The 21,631-nt window shown below is 34.4% G+C and overlaps 1 protein-coding gene across 2 annotated transcripts; it reads right to left on the bottom strand.

Moving 5' to 3' along the window:
* Positions 1-307: 307 nt before the first annotated feature.
* On the bottom strand, positions 308-19,646 carry LOC106057454 (cationic amino acid transporter 4-like). 2 transcript variants are annotated; one of them, XM_056008429.1, is made up of 13 exons: positions 19,380-19,646; positions 12,615-12,771; positions 12,229-12,345; positions 11,931-12,107; positions 11,255-11,468; positions 10,250-10,482; positions 8,178-8,365; positions 7,268-7,441; positions 6,383-6,493; positions 5,781-5,972; positions 5,301-5,411; positions 5,074-5,182; positions 308-4,053 (listed from the first exon to the last, which is right to left on the bottom strand). In XM_056008429.1, exons 2-13 carry the CDS (start codon positions 12,769-12,771, stop codon positions 3,869-3,871), a joined length of 1,968 nt encoding a protein of 655 aa, XP_055864404.1. In that variant the 5' UTR covers positions 19,380-19,646; the 3' UTR covers positions 308-3,868. The 2 variants fall into 2 exon arrangements, with proteins under 2 accessions (XP_055864404.1, XP_055864403.1); XM_056008428.1 differs by lacking the exon at positions 19,380-19,646 and adding an exon at positions 18,731-18,886.
* Positions 19,647-21,631: the final 1,985 nt, after the last annotated feature.

Here is a 21,631-nt window from a genome sequence, read left to right as displayed (position 1 = left end):
TCACAACATTCAATATTTATAAATAGTATCTTTGTATATTTAGTCTAGACTACAACAAACCAGCACAAAATATGCACAAGATTCACATGTCAATGTTATGCATCAAAATAACAATAAATCAAAGAAAATAGTGAAGTGTCTTTGATTGTGAGCTCAGCATCTTACAATCATATGATATGATATAATCACATACAATTGATTATATATTGATAATTGCCATTTTTTTAAATTTGGTCTAGTAAAAATCGAGACTTGATAGCATTTTTTAAAATTTGTCCTTTTTGTTTTGAAATTTGTTTTTAATTCCTGTAATCATTCTATTCTCAACATTTCTTCTGAGATGAATGTTCAATGTTGGACATTAGTCTGGGCATCTTAAGTTTACAAAAAGTGATGTGATAGTGGCTAAAAGTTGAGGGATAACAGTAAGATAATCTGTCCCTTGTAGGTCTTTCTCAATGTTGTACTTTATTAGTTTCAAGTATGTACCTATTACAGTATGCCTAGCTAAAGTGAAAATCAATACATATCTTTGACATCATGTATTTTTTGTATAAAGTGAAACAGAGCACTAATAATAGCCTGCTCACACTATTTATGTATCAAATTAATTTGATGTAAGGGCTGACATTATAGAATGTCATTAAAGTAGGATCTGTCACAGGAAAAAAAATGAAGACATTGATAAAAAGTTTATTTTGTGTGGGTCAAAGAGAAACATTGTTAAAATGAATCTTTTTAAAAGTTGCTCACAATTACTAATCCAATTGTTGCTCTACAAGTTTTATCAATAAATCTTCACCTCAGGCCCTAAAGTAGTGGCACACATGACAAAGTATTTAAACCTCAGTTTAGAAAATCTGGTTTAAATTGGGAAATAATATTTTGTTAAATTCAGTTAATGTTTGACCAAATCACATAGTAATTTTTAGTAAAACAATCTTGGACACTTCTCTTTACAAAAATAGTACAATTACTGTGGAAATTTTAAAATGTACATATAATAAGAAATGTGTAAAATGCTATCTAAAATAAAAACTGCTGAAATAAGTAAATGCCAGCTGAGACTAGGTAATTATACATTATAATCACTTACTAAATATTTAAAAAAAATAGTTTCAGATTAGAGTAAAACATAAATTTAGTTACTGAATATTTAAGTCATTTAATTTTTATTCAAAACAAGCAAGCACAAACTAAAATAGAAATACTAACTTTGTCTTAGTAATTAGATCATTTCCAATTTAAAATAATAAGACTGGACTCGAAAAGAAAAATAATGTAACTGCATTGATAGACAAAATAAAATATTGATTCATGTAGCACCAAAACCAAATAAACTGTTTACAGTGGAACTTGCTGTGGAATAATGCACAAGGGAAACAACATCACAACACTGAACCACACAACAGGATGAGTTAAACTGTTCAAAGTATTACAGCAATAAATATTTGATTTGTATATCACAGAAGCATCCACAAAAATTAACCAAAGTCATCTTTCATCACAAACAGTAACTAGTGTTAAGTAAGAGAAATGAACAGAATGATAAAGTTAATGATTTACAAGTATTAACAAGATTTGATTTGACAGTAACATAAAACCAAAAGAAAATAATAACATCAATAATGTACATGCTGAAATTTTAGTGACGATGAGCTGAAAGTAAAATAGTTGTATATAAAATGTGTGTAGCATGAGTTCAAAATCATTAATAGATCCTAATATATCATCTTAGTATGTGAAATATGATTACAATGAAACGCTTATATCGCTGCTTAAAATTTCAATGCATATTTTTAACTTATTTTTATTTATTCAGCCAAAATTCTATTTAAAAAAATAATTTTCAATACTTAAAGGACTTATTAAAACTATTCCAACAATTTACATCCCTGATAGAAAAATTATCGGCATTTCATAACAAAGGAACATCATCAGGTAATCATCTTTTTTGGTTTGTTATATGGATTTCACTCAATTTAAACACAAAACAAAATAAAAATCTCACACATTTTGTAAATTTATATTGATAAAAAATTGCAAAGTAAAATGATTCAAAACTATTACACATCAATAAAGATATTATGACTAGAATGCAAACCAACATAACATACATATTCATTGAACAAAATTGTATACACACAAAAAAAACAAGTTAGAACATACAATACAAAATAAATATTGCTAAAATAAGGAAGATTTTTTTTCTACCCATTGTTGAATTCATTAAGAAACAATGTCTACTTTTCTTATCAAGCAGTAGACTATAGAGTTGCTTTTAGAAGTCATTTTACATTGCAGAGCAAAACAGAAGCAACATAATGGTATTTTCATCTTAGAAAATCCATTGATATAAAATAAAAAAAGTGAAAGGGTGTTACAATGAATGAACTGTTTTCAAATTTGCTTCCAGGGCTACCAAGAATGGTGTTAACTAGACTACTACCTCTAGTAATCAGATTAGCTCAAGTTGTAAAAAGCCTTGATCAATGAAAAAGTACAATAAATCTAGATCTAGATAGGCTTATGACTGACAGGCAAAAGGTTGACTTTTATTTATGTCTTTTATGACATTAAATTTGGGTTAAGCTGTGAAGTGTATAGTTTTTTTAAAGAATAGATTTAGAGACTCAGTGTTTAATAATTGATGTTTCCTGGGTCCTTTGGTTAAAATATTAAAGATTTTTAAGTTTATAAGATAAAAATGTATAAATAAAAGTGCTAGGCTTCTGAAACAAGAGGTCCCAGATTCAAACTTTAGTGAAGACTGTGATATTTAATTCAGGATTTTAAGGTAACCCCTGAGTCCACCCAAATCTAATGGGTATTTGACTTAAGTTGGAGAAAGACGTTAGGTTGTTGTGTTGGCCATATGGATATGACACCATTCTCGTAAACCGTAGGCCATAGTAACAGATGACCTTTACATCAGCTGCCATATAGACTGCAAGGTCTGAAAGGGGGTACTTAACTTTTTATAAATCAAATATTTTAATGTAAACGTGTTTGAAAGTTTAACAGCTGTTACGGTTTTACATGTTTATTTTTGCTCTTAGTAAGCAAGTGGAGAAAATGCTTTTCAAATCTCAAGGAAAAATATTTTTAAAGGAAAAATTTTAGTTATAATGTGTAATTGAGTGGCATAGCCTGCTTGGCAACCTGACATGGCTAGAATAAGAATCAGAGACACATGTTAAGATGTTTTGTTTTTTTGTTGTGCACCTAAAGGCAGCATGAACCCTTCCCACAATTACCTCCACATGTCACAAAAGTGATTGATCTTTGGGAGCATGGAAGAGGCACTATTAAAAAAAAAAACAATAATGATAATGAAATAATAATGCAAAATACATTTATTAACAAAGTCTGATAAAATAAATTTAGATTTTTGTTTCTAGGATTATGCTTGAAGGCAAAATACTTTGTGGCAGAAATTGTGTACTATCATTTAGTTTTTTAATCAACTATCCTATGTATTTGTATCAGAATCACTATAGATGCATTACTAATCAAGGTACTACTCTGTTCAGAAAAAAAACAACACAACCTCACTTCTGGCATTTAAAAATGGACTTTTAACAAGTTTTGGAAATATGTTCTATTGGTTCACAAAAAAAAAGCACAACATAAAATTTTAAAGGCAAATGAAATTTTTCTTGCTTTTCCAGCCCCCCACCCCCTTTCCTTTTTTGGCAAATAATGACAGCAACTGAAAACCATTTTGAAAACAGAGTGTCACATAAACCATTCTTTTGAAGCAGAATCAATGAAAGGTAAACTGATAGCTTCCAACATGCTGAAAGCATGCGCTGTTTCCACTGCAAACTACATACATGCAGTTATACAGATCTATTAATTTCAAAAGTTATTGTTGATACAGTCCCTCATCTTTTCGAGGTGGCTGCAACTCCTTAACCTCTTCTGTCATTCCAGACATTGTACTTTCAGGTAAGGCTGCATCTCCTTTGTACTCAACCATTGGTCCATAGCCTTGAATCTTTTTGTTCTCTCTACTATAATGGATACCATAGACAAAGTACAGAAGTAAGCCTGGAGAATATAAATAAAAATATATTCAGTTTATGTAAGTTCATAAAAAGAGTATATTAAGGTGCAGAATAAAAAAGTAAAGAAACCCATTCTACCCAAAGTTAAATGGATCTCACATTGTTCAACTCCTGGACCCACAAACCCCTTGCTATCCTTCCTCAATAATATCTCCACACTCATATAACATTAAAATGATGTTTACAAATAACTATAACTAACAAGAACAAAAACTTGTCAAAACAATCACAACTTTGGTAAAGGCAGAGAAACAAAGTCTTGATTTGGGTGTTGAGTTATAAAAGAAAAGAATACCTACTTAGTATAATTCTATGACTTTAGGACTCAATTTTATGGAACTAATTAGTAGATCCCCAGAAAAACAAAATCTATGTGCTGGTAATGTGTGCTAATTCTATTTTTCCTTTCTGCCTTACAACATTTTGTATGTTCCTAATATCTCAGATATAACATTTCTACAAATGCTTCTTGTCATAACTGATTTGTAGTGTTTGCAGATGTTCAATGTACACTAGTCAAAGAGGATACAATTAGCCCTTAAAATAATATAACTTAATTTAGAAGAAGCTGAATTCAGCATATAAAAAAATATGGTTAAGTATGGGACTCAATCCCAATTGATTGAGTATGTGGCTGCTTAACATACACATAAAGGAATAATTAAGGTAAACAAGTTAAGTAGCCCCACCTTCCCTCTCCATAATTCCACCCTGGGTTAACATGAAATCTTGAATAGGAAAATGCAGATTAACAAAAATGAATGTTCCACAGAATTTTGAGCAGTAAAATAAAACATAAGCATGTTTAATATTTATATTAACACTTATAAAGATAGCTGCCACTTTACATTAATCATGTATTTCAAATCAAGTAAAATTAAAAAAAAACAAAAAAACACAAATATATGCTGTGAAATATTAATATTTGAATCCATTCATTACAAATTTATAACATCTCACATGTGTTAAGAAAGAGGTAGAGGAAATCCAAAAAATAACTTACCCACTGTGATCCAGATGACCAGCCGTAACCATGTCAAATATGTCAAAGACAACATGAGAGCAATGTTTATCAGCATACTCAAAGCAGGAATGAGTGGAACAAATGGAATCTGTAAATGAAAAAAAAAAATTCTGCAGATGATAATCAATCACCAGCACAGTTATCTCACTCAGAAATTTAGAAGACACACCTTTATTGAATTATTTTGTATCAGGCAAAAGACCTACCTGAAATGTGAGAAAAGCATCATTCTTCTCATGAGCCACTATCACCAAGTAGAAGATGACTATCAGTAGACTAAACACTATCACAAGTAAAACAGCCCACCATGTAGCAGTCTGACAAAAAAAGGTTAAATTCGTATAAGGTTACATAAAAAAACATAAGTTAGGTAAATGGTTTTCAACCCATAAATTACAACAGCATGTCTTCAGTGATTATAATGTTAGAGATCCTTGAATTAATTTTATCAAACAGGGTTGTGACCAAAAAAAAAATGTTTTAATAAGATCAGTATTAAAATGAATAAAATAATATTGACAATGTAGTTCTAAACAAAAATATTAAAAAAATGACAATAAAAACCAACTTGAAACTGTGATTAAGTAAATGAGAACTGAACAATTAGTGGGCATACGTCTTCTTTTTTTGAAAGCATATATATAAATTATACGAGGAATTAAAACAAAAGAACAATAAAGTCTTACTCTCAAATATTCTGCTCCTTCTATAACTACCAGCATTAGTCCAACCATAAACAGTCCCATGAGCACAACTGCACTCTTGACTCCATCTCCTGGCTCAAATCTCCTCAGAATAGGCACCTCCCTTAGGTTTTGTCTCAGACGTCCAAAATCATCATGGCTTTTCGACTTTGGTAAAAGACCACTTTTATCTGTCTATATAATCAATAAAATAATTAATTTTGAGAGTGTTTTGAATAAGACTTTCAGAAATAATTTTTTTTAATTAATATACTTGATTTTAAAGCAAAATTTTCTACAAGATTTTCTTCATTAATAATTGTCTCAGAAGTAAAAATTTATATTTTAAACATGTTTTAGGTATAAAGTAATAAGCTATACTTTAAAACTGTTTTGTGTGTCTAGGACTTGCAAACTAGGTTCTTAGGTTAACATACCTGTGGGCCTATTCCATAAAAAGATGTCAGTTACCAACCTAGAGCCAGGTAATCTCATGGACTACACTGTAGCTCAAATTATTGTAAACTTGATTGCTGTTATTAAATTTATTTGAACATAGCTGAAAACTATTGGCTTGCATAATCAAATAACTACATTGTATTTACCTTAACAGGAGTAGATGGGTCTGATTTGGACAGTGGTGTGGTCTCAGAAACATTTACCACTGATGTATCCACTGGTTCAGCAGCTTCAGTCTGAGTTTCTTCAGCTCTGAGCTTTGGTAAATAAACAATAAATGACATCTTCCTCAATAATCTTTATTGTAATATCAGTACATTAACATCATATATCTAAACATGTCAAGTGTAATTTAAACTTACATTATATTCAAGGAAGCGCACTAAGCACAAATGGATTGATACTTTGTTTTGTTTTCTTAAATAAGTAATTGATAGACAATGGTCACCATAAGTGCAGATTAGTGGTATCAATAAAAGAAAAATATTTTTTCTTATCATCAACTGATTCTTTTTTTTTTAAATTGATGTGTGTGTGTGTGTATATATATATATATATATATATATATAATAAATTAACACTTGGCTAATAAGATGCAAATGTTTAAATAAATTCTACAATGTTTAATAGAAAAAAAATTAGCTTTTTCAGCTTTCTATAATATAACATTAAAGTTTGTTGTTTTAGTAAAGACTGGTGCTGTCAACACATTCTCTTCACTTTTTTTGGTCTAAGCAATAGCTGATATGTTAATTGATTTTACCACAATGTAAGCTCTTGTAAATCAGTGTTTAGCTTATCAGATATGACAGTTAATTTGGTCGCCCCACTTAACTTTACTGTGTGCATTATTGATTTATTTGACCCTATGAGTTACACATTTACATATCCTAACAACTACCAAGAGCCACAGTTACATTGTAAAAATGTTTGTCCAATGAATAGTAAAAACTTTCTTACAAAAAGTGATAACCCTAAATTATGCAACAATAAATAATTGTAGTTAATTGAATTAAATGTATCTTATTTACCTTAAATTGACATTTACTGACAGGCTGGTAGCGCAATATGATGATGCTAGCAGCTACTATAGTGTAGCCAAACAGGGTCCCAATGCTCATGAATTCCACGAGTGTAGTGATTTCAAAAAGTAAAGCCATCAGAGCTGATAAAGCCCCAAAAACAATGACAGCATAGATGGGAGTCTGAAAATTGTAGTATCAGATAAACAGAAAATTAAAAACAAACAACCTTCTAGAATCTAAAATTTATCAGACACCCTTCTTAAATATAACTATATACAGCTATTGAAAACCTTCTTAAATATAACTATACACCGCTATTGACAACCTTTTGATACTTAAATTGATATGAAAACACACTTTCAAGCCAAAGGGCAAAAGTGAAAATTTCACTCCAACATAAGAAAAAGTGCAGCGCATGGGATAAAAACAATCCAAAGAAACTACTTTGAACAAAGTTAGAAACATCAGGTGTTGCCATATTTGAGTCGGGTGGAACAAATGGCAATGAGATAAAAGAAAGAAATCTTTATAGCACAAACATAGATTGTTGTTTTTAAAATGTTTTACATGTTTTGGATGTTCCTTCATAGTTGAAGATAATTTACTGCAGGATGACGGGGGATGGGAGCAGACAGGGTTTGAACCCGGGACCATTGATAAACCCGAACGACAGTCCAGCATGCAAATGGCACGACTAGGCACAATGCTGTGGGTCCTACTTGTACATGCTTAGTAAAATCTTAAAAAGCTTACTATCTATAATGGAAAAGTATTAATGATTCATTGATAAAATGAAATTGTAATCACGATAAGCCCCCCGCCCCCCTCCAAAAAAAAACAACAAAACAAAACAACTAGCTAAATCTTTTTTCTCTAAGTTATTTCATGTACTAATTGCAAACTAAAAAATTCAAACCTGAGTTTTGGAGTGTACAAAGCTGAAGAAGCCAAAAAGTAGCCCATCCTCAGCCATAGCATACACTGATCTAGGCAGGGAGAATGCTGAGCCTAAAAGTGATGTGCTGATCCCTAAGAGTGTGCCAACAGCAACAATGTATTTAGCCCAGTGGGCTCCAACCTCATCAAAAGCGAAAGGAAAAGCAGCTGACAAAGAAATATAAATAAAAGTATAATTATAATAATCAATACTTAATCAATACTTATGTTTTTAATCACATGCAAAAATATGAACGTGTAGGATCACGTGACTGCAACAGCAAAATAGAAAAGAGAAGAAAAAAAAAGATAAAAGTAGGTGAAAGGCATGTTATGATAAACCTTATAAAAGTAATTTAATTTTGTAGTTTATGATCTCAACTATACACATAAATACAATTATGTTCAATAATTTTTTCAAAAAGTTAAGTCTATGAGAATCTTAACAAGTACTAGCACTAGAATTTTAGAATCTTTAGGTGTATGTTTGCCAAAATAGAACTGTATCCAAATACTTTTTTTCATTAATTAGTGCATCAAACTTAACATTTTAGAAGACCTTAATAGGCAAAAGTTGATTCCTTTTTTCTTAAATTTTCACCTTTCTTTCTTATAGACTAATGTATAACTAGATACTATTCTTATAGATTAAAAGGTTACTAAATATTTGTAATGGAGCCAAGTTAAAATAAAAAATAAGAAAAAAAGCATTGAAAAACTCCAAACAGAAATAAAGCTACTTCCTAGATTCAGAGTTAATTAATATATATCCATACATCAAAATTTATGATAAAAATGCAAGAATTAAAAAATGAATGAGTTCTCTAATATTATATTATTAAAGAAGAATGTAGAAATGGGATTGTCATGGTTGGGTTCATGTCAATGCTGTTAGAGCAAATAGCTAGAAGAACCAGACCAGTTAAAATACTGAGACCCAGTAATACAATGTAAGAGACAAAACAAAGAAGAAAAAGTGGGAAGCAATGTACTTTCTGTCAAGCAGAGCACAAGGAAAAATCCCAGTAGGCTAGTACAAGGTATTTTTTTTCTGAATATAATTTTAATATCAAATTATTGATCATTCAGCCAGAAACTCCTGTCTTTAGATAGAATCTAAACATGTCAGACCAGTCGCCATTCTTGATGTAAATAGTTTTAGCTCTTAAACTAACATGAGGCTAAAATTTAACTGAAATACTTCTGTATTCAATGACATTTAAAAAATTGCAAACAAGACAATTGATCAAAGTAGACACTGAACAAAGCCAAGGTAGAACATTTTATGTGTTTCAAGCATACAACATTGTCTTTGATTCCAATAATTAAGAATAAGTGCAGTATTTCTTGTGACTATGAGGACCCATTTGCAACCTGCATATTTTGCCAATCTTTATGCAGACATAATCATTGCCCACAATGGGTCTATTTAATAATACTCTTTTTTTTAAAGAGCATTTGTATTTTATAAGATATTTTATAAGAATTCTCTTTTCGACATCTGTTCTCTCTTAGCATTTTTTGGGTCTCAAATGTGTTTCCAGTTAAACAGTAAATTATATTTCTACACAGTCTACACCATTTCCAGCAGAACACATTTATTTGTAACATAGCCTTTCTAGCATATATCTATTATGGAGCACAGGCAGCTTTCAAAGACATTTTCAAGAAGCCTCAGATGCCCTCCTTAAGAGCACCCAAGTTATGGAGCTATACACAAGTGTTGTGAGCAACTCAAAAACAAGGTTCAAACACACAGACATACAGATTCCATTGTACACACAGCTTTCTTTTCAACAACCATACCCAATGCAAGTAAAGTCTGTCTATCTCTCAACAGTCTGTTTATTTCCCACATGAAATGGTGTGTTGGTGTACACCACAAGGACCATTGCAGAACAGTTATAATATTACCCAGCCTCTTTACAGACTCTATTTCATTAGCATTCCAATGTTAACTCAATCAGGCTTTATTTGATAGATATTATTACCCCTGCAACAAAATGAATCACACCCACAATGAGAGACTAAATACAGTTAACTCTACAGTACCTGATGTATTTGTCTCATAATAGGGAATCATCAAGGTTAAGGCTGCTGTAACTAGCAGGTACAAGGTTGTCACAGTTAGCAAGGACAAAACTGTGGCTCGTGGAATACTTTTCTCAGGGTCTCTGGCCTCCTCACTGGCAATGGCTATACCTTCAAAACCTATATAGGCAAAGAAACAAGTGGCAGCCCCTGAGAGTGTTCCAGAAAATCCAAATGGAAAAAATCCTCCATGACTGTAGAGAAAAGAAATATATGAAAATATAAACACAGGAATAGCTGACTAGTTAAACATTAGACTGAGGATATTAAGTCTGGTGGATACATTTGAAATATTTTACAATGGACTAGGACTCATATTCCTGATTTCAGCCACTTCATAAAACGATGTCACCTCAGGTGTGGGAAAATTATGCAGAATGAGTGCATAGTGCTAGTCATACAGGTTCAACTTGTCATAGTAAAGGGTAAACTATCATTTATATCAAAATTCATTCAAAAAATGAACTGCTAATTCATTAAACTAATGTTGATAATCATTCGTTGTCTCGAAGTTCAAAACAGCTAGTACAACTAAACAGATGAAGGCATACAAATTTTTTAATAAATAAACTTTAAGCAACCTGAAAAAATTTCTCTTGTAAACAAAAACTCAATAAAACTTTTATTACAATATTCACAGATTTAACTTAAAATGAGATAGATGTCTAATAGTACTGATATTTATACAGAATTTAACTCACAACAAAAACATTTCTTTACTCTTTCATGTCTCTAGATCATCTGTAGTTTTAACATAAATTATGATAGACCAATATAAAAAATTAATGCTTCCTTTCTTCAGTATCCTCTGAACACAACACTCCTTAACAACTAGTCTTTTGAGACCAATTACCTGGGTATTAGGGTCTATTCTGTTAACAATGTTTTCATTTGTATATTTTAGAAGTATCTGAACAAAAAATATTTCTTTCTTGTATCAACATTAATTGAAATACACCAACAAACCCTGAGCTAGAAGACCATAAGCTGGGATCTGCAAATGTGAATCCAATGATGATGATAAAAGCCAGAACCAGGGCATTAAGGATGGTGAACACACTATTGAAGTTGACAGAAATCTTGGCACCAAACCCAATAATAAGAAATGCTATCAATGTAATGCCCATTGCAACCATATCAGGATATTCAGAGATCCATTCATTATCCTGAGAGAGACGACCTGCAAATAGAAATACATCTACTCAATTTGTGTTCACTAATACATTTTTATGTTTGGTAAATCTAAAATAATATACTTAAATATACTATCATGAAGATGCAATGAAAAAGTAGCTATTTTCGACATGGTAGACTAAGGTCTTAACTGATTGCTGTGTTTAAAAAAGGGCTATTTGCAAACAAGGCTGGAAAAAAAAAAGGGGGGGGGGGATTTATTAATATAAAAGCTTGCAATCTTAGTATCATCTACCTCTAGATGTAATCCTAGAAGTGAATAGTCACTATAGTGTGAACAGAATGGGTCAGTGGGATAATATATACAATATAGACTTAATAGACTCTAGAGCCTTTTTAAAAATTAAGAATGGCAGAACAGATTTTACTAACTAAGAAAAATCGAGCTTGTAAGAACATATTTACATGTTTCTACGTTTATCCAAAAAAAAGCACAGTATGTGCTTACCAATATGCTCAATAGTTCCATTGCGGATGGCCTGGTTAAAAATCGCATCCATGGCCCCACTCCATGCTCTGGCCACAGATGCAGCGCCTATCATGTGCTCAAGAATAATATTCCATCCAATCAGAAAGCCCCAAATTTCTCCAATGGTTACATATGTGTAAGAGTATGCTGAACCAGCTTTAAAGATAAAATAAATGTACACTTTTAAAACGCTATTAGATTTAAAAAGTTAAAGAGTTATTTAACTATGCTGGTATATATAATATCGAATTCTTTTTCAATAATCTACTGACTTTACCTTTTGGTATCCTAGCACCAAACTCTGCATAGCACAATGCACTAAGCAAGGCTGCTGTACCAGCAAACAGAAAACTGAGGACCGCTGAGGGTCCAGCTTTTTCTCTTACCACAGTTCCTACAGAAAAGAATTGATAAAAAGGTAAGACAACATAACATTACAAATATTTTAGGTCTTTCTTGATCTATACATAGACAGTAGGCTGGCAATTGAATGTGAACCTGTGACTGTGAAGAGAGTAATGATGTACATGCATATATTTTAAAACTATTTTGATATACTTTTTTTTTTACACAATATATATTAGGCCTACTATATATTTCAAAAAAATCATTATGGGAAAATAACCTAAGATTAAATAAGGGATGCCAGGTAATGACCATTACCTGTCAAAACATAGATGCCAGCACCGATCATGTGACCAATGCCTAAGAGAGTGATGTCAAATGTGTTTAGGCATCGACGAAGTGAGGTCTCATGAAGATCTTCTGGTATGGTTTTGACCCTAGTGATTCTGCTCAGCTGACGTTTGATAAAATCCATCTGAAAAAAAAAAAGTATTCCCAATTATGTGATTAGTTTTGTTTTCTGGGATGAGTTAGTAGAATCAGAATGTATTGTTCCATGATCACATAGGCCTACTGATTGATTGTTCCCTTAAGATCAGAGCTTAGTAGAATCAGAATGTATTGTTCCATGATCACATACTGATTGATTGTTCCCTTAAAGATCAGAGCAATTATATGAAATGTACACAATTTAGTTTCTTTCTATCTACCAACTGTTATTTGAAAGAAGGTATTACGAGATACCTATATAATCAAACCGTCATAGAACTCGCACCTGCTTATTCTCATTTGAGGCAATCTGCTGTCAGCTCCTTTCCTCTGTGTCAGAGTCTAAATGGGCAAATTAAAGCTCTTCCGGGTCGGGGGCACCTCTCTTACGCCATCTTCCTTTAAGCTTGCCAAAAAGTGATCGTCCTTGGCATACGGTCATCCCCCATACGAGATAGGTGTCTGACCCAGCGCAGCTGTCGAATGGTAAGTAATGCTTCTGTACTTTCCACACCATCCTCTAACGGAAAATGGTTATTTGTGAGGTAGTCTTGCCAGCGTATGACCATTATGGAGCGAAGGCACCTTTGATGGAGTCCTTCGAGGAGCCCTAGGTGACACCTACCATGCGAAAGTTGTGTGAGAACCACTGCTTTATAGACACTGATTTTCTTGGTAAGCCAAGAGACTTAATTACTCTTACATACTCTCAGTCGGAGGTGACCTAAAGCGTTGTTGGGCGTATCGAGACGGTTGTCTGTTTCTGTAGACAGTAGCGCATCGTTGGACACTGTGCTGCACATGGACTTGAGGTGATCGACAACATTGAAGATGTGGCCATTAATTCCCACTGTTTAAGTAAGTTGATCATCATCATCATCAAACTCCATTTGGGTGAGGGCTTGAAAGGCTCAAATCCTCTCTTGCAAAAGCCCTGGACAGAAACCCTGCTGTCGCGTAGTGCATATATGTCGCCATACAGGTCGAGAATTTTGGGTTTCCCAGACCTGTCGAGACGGAGATCAGCAAGTCTGGGGCAGTCATACAGAATATGAGGCACGGTTTCCTCTTCTTCCCCGCAGCGGGGGCACCGTGAATCAAAATTTGGCCATAGCCGCGAGAAATATGAGCCAACAGGAAAATGGCATGTCCTGCACTGTGCTATAATAGCTTGCTCAGGCCTGGACAGCCTCCACCACGGGGAAGTGCGGTCAGGGCGCCTCATGCGCTCCCAGACTCCACAGGCTTTTAGGGACTTGTCCCAGCACTCAAACCACTTTTCCATTTCTGTTTTTTTAATTATAGCCAGGGCTTGATGAAAGCTTACAGCCTGTTCAGTGGGTAAGTAAGATGATCTAAAGTCCTGTAAAAAAAGGAGATCCAAACTGCTCTTTTTCTCTCTATGTTAGTTAACTTACTTACTTAAACTTACATCATCTCGCGCCGTTCGGCGCATTGAGCGGTAAGCTGTCTCCACAAAGACCGTCACTGGCAATGTCTCTTTCCATCTGGTGTCCACTGTTCTTGTGATAACAAATTTAAAAGGAAGGATGTGCTTATATGTTAATATTGCGACATTGTTTATTGTGAATGTTTTGTGAGAAAGTAGGATGTGACGTAATCAAAAAGTCTTCTATGTCTACTTGTATAAACACAAAGTCTCTGTCATTATTATTGTTATTATTAATTAATGCCTACAGTATTTTATTTATTTATCTGTGACAACAGAACATGGTGTCAGATTTGGTGTCAGATTAGGTGTCAGATATAGTGCTTGATTGGGTTAAATTGCTAAAAGTATATTTTATTTGTATAAAGTGGTGTCGTTAGTTCATTTTGTTTTAGATCTAGACACAGAATCTATACAAATAATGGAATTATTCGATCCTCCTAAACCGTTGTCACTAGACGGTAATCTATCTGAAAGATGGAAAAAATAGAGACAAAGTTTTGAACTGTTTATGGTCGCCACTGAAAAGAATACGAAGCCCGAGCTGGTAAAAAAAGCTTTATTGTTACACCTGATCGGTGAACCCGCTCGAGACATCTACAATACTTTTCAAGTATGTGAATATGAGACTGTAGACAAAGTAATTGAAAGGTTTCATAATCATTTTTTTTGCCTAATTCCAACACTGTGTATGACAGATTTAAATTCTTCACAAGAAATAAGAAGGACGTTGAAACGTTTGAACAGAGTTTGACAACCTTCGAGAGGAACTCATCAGAGTCGATTGGTATGTGGCATACAGTCAGATCGAGTGAGAGAGAGAGACTTCTAAGAGACGTAGACTTAACTTTAGAGAACGCAGCAAATATAATTCGTGCAGACGAGCATAGGCAGAACCAAATGATAGATATGAAAGGACTACATGTAGATGCTGCTTATAAATTAAAGAAGGCAGAAGATAGAAAGCCAGTCAAAAGCTCACAGGAGAAAATGGCAAAGAATCATGTAAAAAGTATCATTAGAGATTGCAGATTTTGTGGTAGATCTCACGGAAAATACTATTGCCCAGCATTTGGACAGACATGTCGAAAATGTAGAAAGAGAAATCATTTCGCTGCAAAATGTCGTTTGAAACACTTGAAGGCTATTGATTTTCTGGAAGATGAAAGTCAAGCAAGCCAAGTAAATGAGTTGTGGTTTGAGGCAACAATGTCAAAGTTTGGATGGTTGTTGTCAATATTATGGGAAAAATAGTCAAAATGAAAATTAACACAGGAGCACAAGCTAATGTCATATCAGAGTCAAAGTGGAACACTTTAGAAACTAATAGTTAAAGCATTCAAATACTACCCTACGAGCATTAGGGGATGAAGCATTAGAACTGATGGGAGTTGCATTGGTCACATTTAAATTTGACGATGTGGGAGTCAAAGATCTGTATGTGACCAAGAACGAAATAAACCCAGTTTTAGGTATGAAGACATCTATTGCTTTGAAACTAATTGACGTCGAAGTGCATGATGTCAAGCAACAGAATGAAGTTCCACGAGAGTTTCAAAAGAAATAATGTGAAGAAAAAATTGCTACCTCATGCTGTACCAGACAGACCATGGAAAAAGGTTGCGACAGATTTGTTTGAATGGCGGAACAATGACTACTTGCTAGTTGTGGACTATTTCTCCAAATACCCTGAAATAAAACGACTGGAGAACAAAACAGCAGAATGTGTTATCAGGGCACTGAAAGGTATTTTTGCTAGATATGGCATACCATAAGAAATAGTGAGCGACAATATGCCATTCAACAGCTATCAATATAGAGAGTTTGCTTCTGAGTGGGGTTGTAAGATAACAGCATCAAGCCATAGGTACCCTCAATCAAATGGTCAAAGTGAGGTGTACGTTGGTAGGCCCTATCGTAAAGCAGATATTCAACAAAGCATACAAAAGTGGGAAGGATCCATATCTCGCTTTGCTCGAGTATAGAAATACTCCAATAAGCGGACTGCCGTATTCACCATCACAACTACTGATGAGTAGAAGACTCAGGGACATCATTCCAACTGATCCCAAACTAATGAAACTATCGATAGCTGAAAATGCAGAGACATTAGTAAAAGAACGACAGATGAGAAGCAAAGTGAAATACGAAGCAAAAGTAAGACTACCTAAAGATTACTCTGTCGGAGAGAAAGTGAGAGTTCGTCTAGGACAAACATGGCAGAAAGCAGTTGTCGTCAAAAAAACATTCATCACCCAGATCTTACATCATAAAGACAAACGATGGAAAAACATACAGACGAAATCAATGAAGACAATGAACAGCAAACTGTTGGAACAAATGAAACAGACAGTTATAGACCAACGTCTAGAGAACTTGTTGTGCCAGTCAAGACAACCAGAAGTGGACGAGTTGTTAGTTAGAGTTCCTATTACGGTAGATATCAGTCTTAAGCACTTTAAAAAGAAGAATGTGATAACAACTTTAAAAGGAAGGATGTGCCAATATGTTAATATTGCGTCATTGTTTATTGTGAATGTTTTGTGAAAAAGTAGGATATGACGTAATAAAAAAAGTCTTCAATGTCTACTTGTATAAACACAAAGTCTTTGTCATTATTATTGTTATTATTAATTAAATGTCTACAGTATTTTGATGAAGGTGTATTATTGTCTCAAGTCAAATGGCTTGGCTTGTCCAAAGGGCCGCATCCTTTGGAAAATGCTCCACGACTTTCCTATTCGGCAGCTACGTCATGGTAGACATCCCCATCGTTTGTTATGATGCTGCCAAGGTATGTGAACTTGTCCAACTCTTCAAGCTTTGACTAGCCAAGCCTTATATTCCACTCGTAAAATTTTAGTCTTATCCAAGTTTATGCGGAGGTCAATTTTGGGAGCCTCTCTATCTAGGCTCTCCGTAATTTGTTTTATACATTTATTTATAGCCCCGAGTAGTGTAACGTCATCGGCGAAGTCCAAGGTAGCAAGACTTGTAGAGCACTTTAAAGAGACCCTTAACCAACGATCACCAGACCTGACTTACACATTCAAGGACCCCTCTCGGAACAATGATCTCAAGATCAAGACAGACCCAATAACAACAGAGGAGGTTACCATGGCCATTGCAGTCCTAAAGAACAACAAAGCACCAGGGTTATACATGGTGTCAGCAGAAATGCTAAAGTATGGGGGCCTGTGCATTGTTAAATCATGGTTGACAGCACTCAAGAAAATTAAAAGTTGATTTTCAGAAAATAATGTTTTGTGAGCGAAATACCCAAAGAAATTGCAATCATGAGAGTCATTTCTAGGTTTTTATATTTGTTAGAACCAGAAGTCTGCAAAATTGGCTGAACAAGTACCCCAAGAAATTTAAAAAAAATCACCATTTTTTTATAAATTACTTGCGAGGCCAACGCAATGTTGGTTTTCTAAATGAGCGGAGAGCACACTAGCCAATGTTTCAACAAAAGCAGCCACTTGCGCATTAGGTTCACTGTGCTAAACAGTACTTAGAGATGGTCTTCAATGTTTCTGTCAGCTGTGTTCATGAAGCTGTATTCGAATGTCTTGTAGTCAATGTTCCGATACATACAAGCTTCTCGACTTTTTTTGTCACACACAAGATTTGTCGTATGGGGAAGGGGAGGGGCACATCAACATAAATTCTTGAACCCGGGCCCACGGGTACATTGCTACGCCACTGTTATAAGCAGTATTGATGACACTTATTCTGTTACTTAAGAGTAAGCAGGCATGTGATCCTTACAGAGCAAAAACATTAGGTCCAGGTATTAGTAAAGTAACCTACCTAGTATCTACATATTATGAATATAGAATATTCTGACAAATGGAACTGATAGGGAAAATATCTGGATTTGTTGGAATATTTTGACTAGCCCGAGAACAATAGTTGTTTCTTACACTTCATCACACTTCAGGGCATCCTCTGTAAAACTGTCTTGAATATATTAACAACCAAGAAGCGTTCTACAGTCCATGTAATCTTATGTAGTATAAAACACAAAAGTAACATAGCTAAGTTGAGGAATTGAAATATTTGAAGATTTCTCAGAGCAGATTTGGCATTTTTCACACATCTTTGTCTCGTACAAATTAAATGTTAAGAAACTATGAAAAAAAAAGAATTTATTGACGTTATCTGCGATCCCCTTAACCAGGTTTCAAACGACAAAGTCGCCTAGTTTTCTTTGGTCTGACTGTCCATCCGTCCGTTTGTCTGTGACGTTTAGATCTCAAAAACTAGAGAAGAAAAAGATCCTATTGAAAATTTGATTTCATGATGTCTTTTGATTGGAAATGGGCAGAATAAGAAAAGGGGAGTAAGCCATACAGCCTCCTGGTTCTACCTTTGGTTTAAATGAAGGCAGTGCGAAGGCAAATAGTGCTACACATAGCGGGACACAAATAGTGCTATACATAGCTGTACACAAATAACCAATAAAACAATTATTTCCGAAGATTATTTTTACCTTTCCCACCTCACTCATTCATATCCTCCAGAATTGGGCTCTATAGCCACAAGAAAAAAATGTTCTACAAGATAAGCAATAGTCGTTTATTTTACTGAAGGCGGACGACATTTATGCACATCAAATCACTACAACCGAGAAAACCATAATGTTGTTAAAGGCTTATTGATTTTTAGAAATGTATTTTTAGGCTATGCTTATACGTATGTACTTTGTGTGTGTGTGTGTGTGTAAGCTAACATTCAGATGTTAACAGCTCAATATCATTGTCACACTGTAAACATATGTCTCCCATTCTGTCACACATCAGTCATCATGATTACATTTCATTGAAATTGAGAATAACATTGCATTATGCTTTATTTATTTACTTGCACTTTACTTTAATCATTATTTCGTTATGTTTTTAGGTCTACATTGAACAGAATTTTATTGAATACGTGGATGAGCCTTAGACTGTTTTCTTGTGAGAAAATTGTACATTGTTTTCGACTGACTACATTAGGCCGAACAGTTGCAGCTAAAAAAAAATCAATAAGCTCAAAGCAATGTTATCGAAATGTGGGAGGAGAAAAAAAACCAAGTTAATCGATACTAGTGTGAGCTGGCACGTATGCTGCTAAGAGAGAGACCTTTTTTTATTACTCACCTTTCAGATAAGCAGGCCTGATTCCCACAGGTTTTATGCAGTACAGATTCGTTTTTATATATCCTTACTTGTTAAGTAAAAGTGTATGAAGATATAGCACAACAGGATTTTAAAAAATAATCTTGTATCTACGGCGAATGCCTTATGACCGGCAGTGTGTTTCTAGATTTAACTACACCCTGAAAAAAAAATTTCAAGATAGGGAAGGGAGAGAAAAAAAAAGAGAGAGAGAGCAAGAAGGCCATCGGTTATGTTCTCCTGCCTGCTGCCACACTGATGAAGGGGAGGGGGAATAAATTATGTTGAGTTTGTTTGAAAATGGTCGAGGTTTGTGCTTGGGGTTCTTGCTGACAGTGCACAGGATCTCCTAGACAGAACTCGTGACATTAATATAGACGGTGAGGGTTTCCCTGTCACGTGAGTTAGTGGGCAGTGGTTCTCAACCATTTCTGAAATTCAAGCTCAGCATAAGATATAAAGAAGTGAGTAGGTCTAATGTCGCGAATTTCCACTTACTGCTGTAACGTGAATCTGGTGTTACGCTTATAAAGAACCTCCACCACCGCCCCACATATACACTCTTAAAGCCACTGGAATAAATGATTGGGGAACTCTTCAGATCAAAAATTGATTTGTAAATAATGTATAGGAGAGTATTAGAGGATTAACGCAGTTCAAGATTAAACTAGGTTACAAAGACAGTCTGTGTGGAAACACAAAGTCAAAATCAGCCCCCGAAGTGATCCATGCAGTCAGGTAACAAGGCAGGTTTCAAAAATTTCCAAAAGAATACCAGAATGAAATTCTGTCAAAGGCAAATGTCAGAGAAGAATGGAGAAAGAAGGTTGACCGATCTTATGTGGTGCCCCAATGGTCCAGCAGACCAAGGGATAGGTGAAGGTGAAGTTAGATGTGATCCTGGCCTAACTGATGTCATAAATGATTACCTAATTGATTTAATTGTTTTGTAAAGGGGGTCAATCTCTTATTCAAAGCCTCAAGGAAAAAAATTCTTTTAGTTGGGTGTTTTGAATGGATAGTGCCGCGATGCAATTTACGCGACAATATGAAAAATTACTAATTAATTGTTGTTTTAAATTATGCCCACTTATATACATATTAAATAGATTTTTTCTCTTTAAAAATAAAAGTAAACTTTTTTTTGTGTGTAATTGTAGTAGTAAATATAACAGAACTAATATAACTAAGCAATACATTTGTTTAAAAAAAAATTATATATGCTGTACGCACTTTTATGTATAGGGTTAGGGTTTACTGGGCGTTAGGGTTAGGGCTTGGAAAAAAATCGCCCCCCCCCCTCCAAAGTTCTGGATCCGCTAATGAACAAAGATTGCACTGACTCACATTGCCTACGACGGCTGTGTACTTTGAGGGAGCCACTTCATATTTCTAGAACCACTATTGCCGCGTATCTCTTGGGAGAATGGCCACAACGCTAAGAACGGCGTGGTGGGTTGCATATTCGCGTGTAATGGCCACAGACTTGACATATAAGTCAAATTATAAAGTTTTTACAGAGCGGCCAAGCCAAAGCCGTAAACTCTAAAATACTTGTAAGTAAGCTTAAATTCCCGAAAAGATCGACAATGTCGTGACAATGATAACTATATTTATATAATATTATTAAAATAATGCCTTATAACAATAAATATGAAGTTGACGACATTGATCAGCATTGTTTGGAAAATAACTAAAAATAACAAACAAAAACATTGTGCTAAAAAAAGGGGTGGGGAGACAGTCACTGACAAGGTTGAACAAAAGGGGTGGGGAGACAGTCACTGACAAGGTTGAACAAAAGGGGTGGGGAGACAGTCACTGACAAGGTTGAACAAAATGGGTGGGGAGACAGTCACTGACAAGCTTGAACAAAAGGGGTGGGGAGACAGTCACTGACAAGGTTGAACAAAAGGGGTGGGGAGACATTCACTGACAAGGTCTAACAAAAGGTGTGGGGTGACATTCATTGACACAGTTGAACAAAAGGAGTGGGGGTGGGGAGACAGTCACTGACAAGGTTGAATCAAAGGGCAAAAAATCTATATATATAATTCTCTTCTTCCCTCAACAGTGTAAACAAGAAGTAAAGGAAAGATCACTCTCTTATTTCTGCGGATAGAGTTATCCCACGAACTTTACAAGCTTTGCATGTAGCGAAGTCATACAGTATATCATACAAATTCTATTTCCTACATAGATCAAGATCAATAGCAAGAATTATCAAATGTTTC

The sequence above is a fragment of the Biomphalaria glabrata genome, chromosome 13 (genome assembly GCF_947242115.1).
Source record: "Biomphalaria glabrata chromosome 13, xgBioGlab47.1, whole genome shotgun sequence".
NCBI classification, from domain to species: Eukaryota; Metazoa; Mollusca; class Gastropoda; family Planorbidae; genus Biomphalaria; species Biomphalaria glabrata.
Note: the sequence above shows the minus strand (reverse complement) of the source record. Positions and strands in the feature narration are given on the sequence as shown.

What these genes read in the sequence shown, in the direction of transcription:
- LOC106057454 (XM_056008428.1), bottom strand. An exon ending in TGGTGCTAGGATACCAAAAG is followed by an intron (nt 12,108 to 12,228) that starts GTAAAGTCAGTA and finishes TTATCTTTAAAG; the next exon opens with CTGGTTCAGCATACTCTTAC. An exon ending in TTATGGTCTTCTAGCTCAGG is followed by an intron (nt 10,483 to 11,254) that starts GTTTGTTGGTGT and finishes TTTTCTCTACAG; the next exon opens with TCATGGAGGATTTTTTCCAT.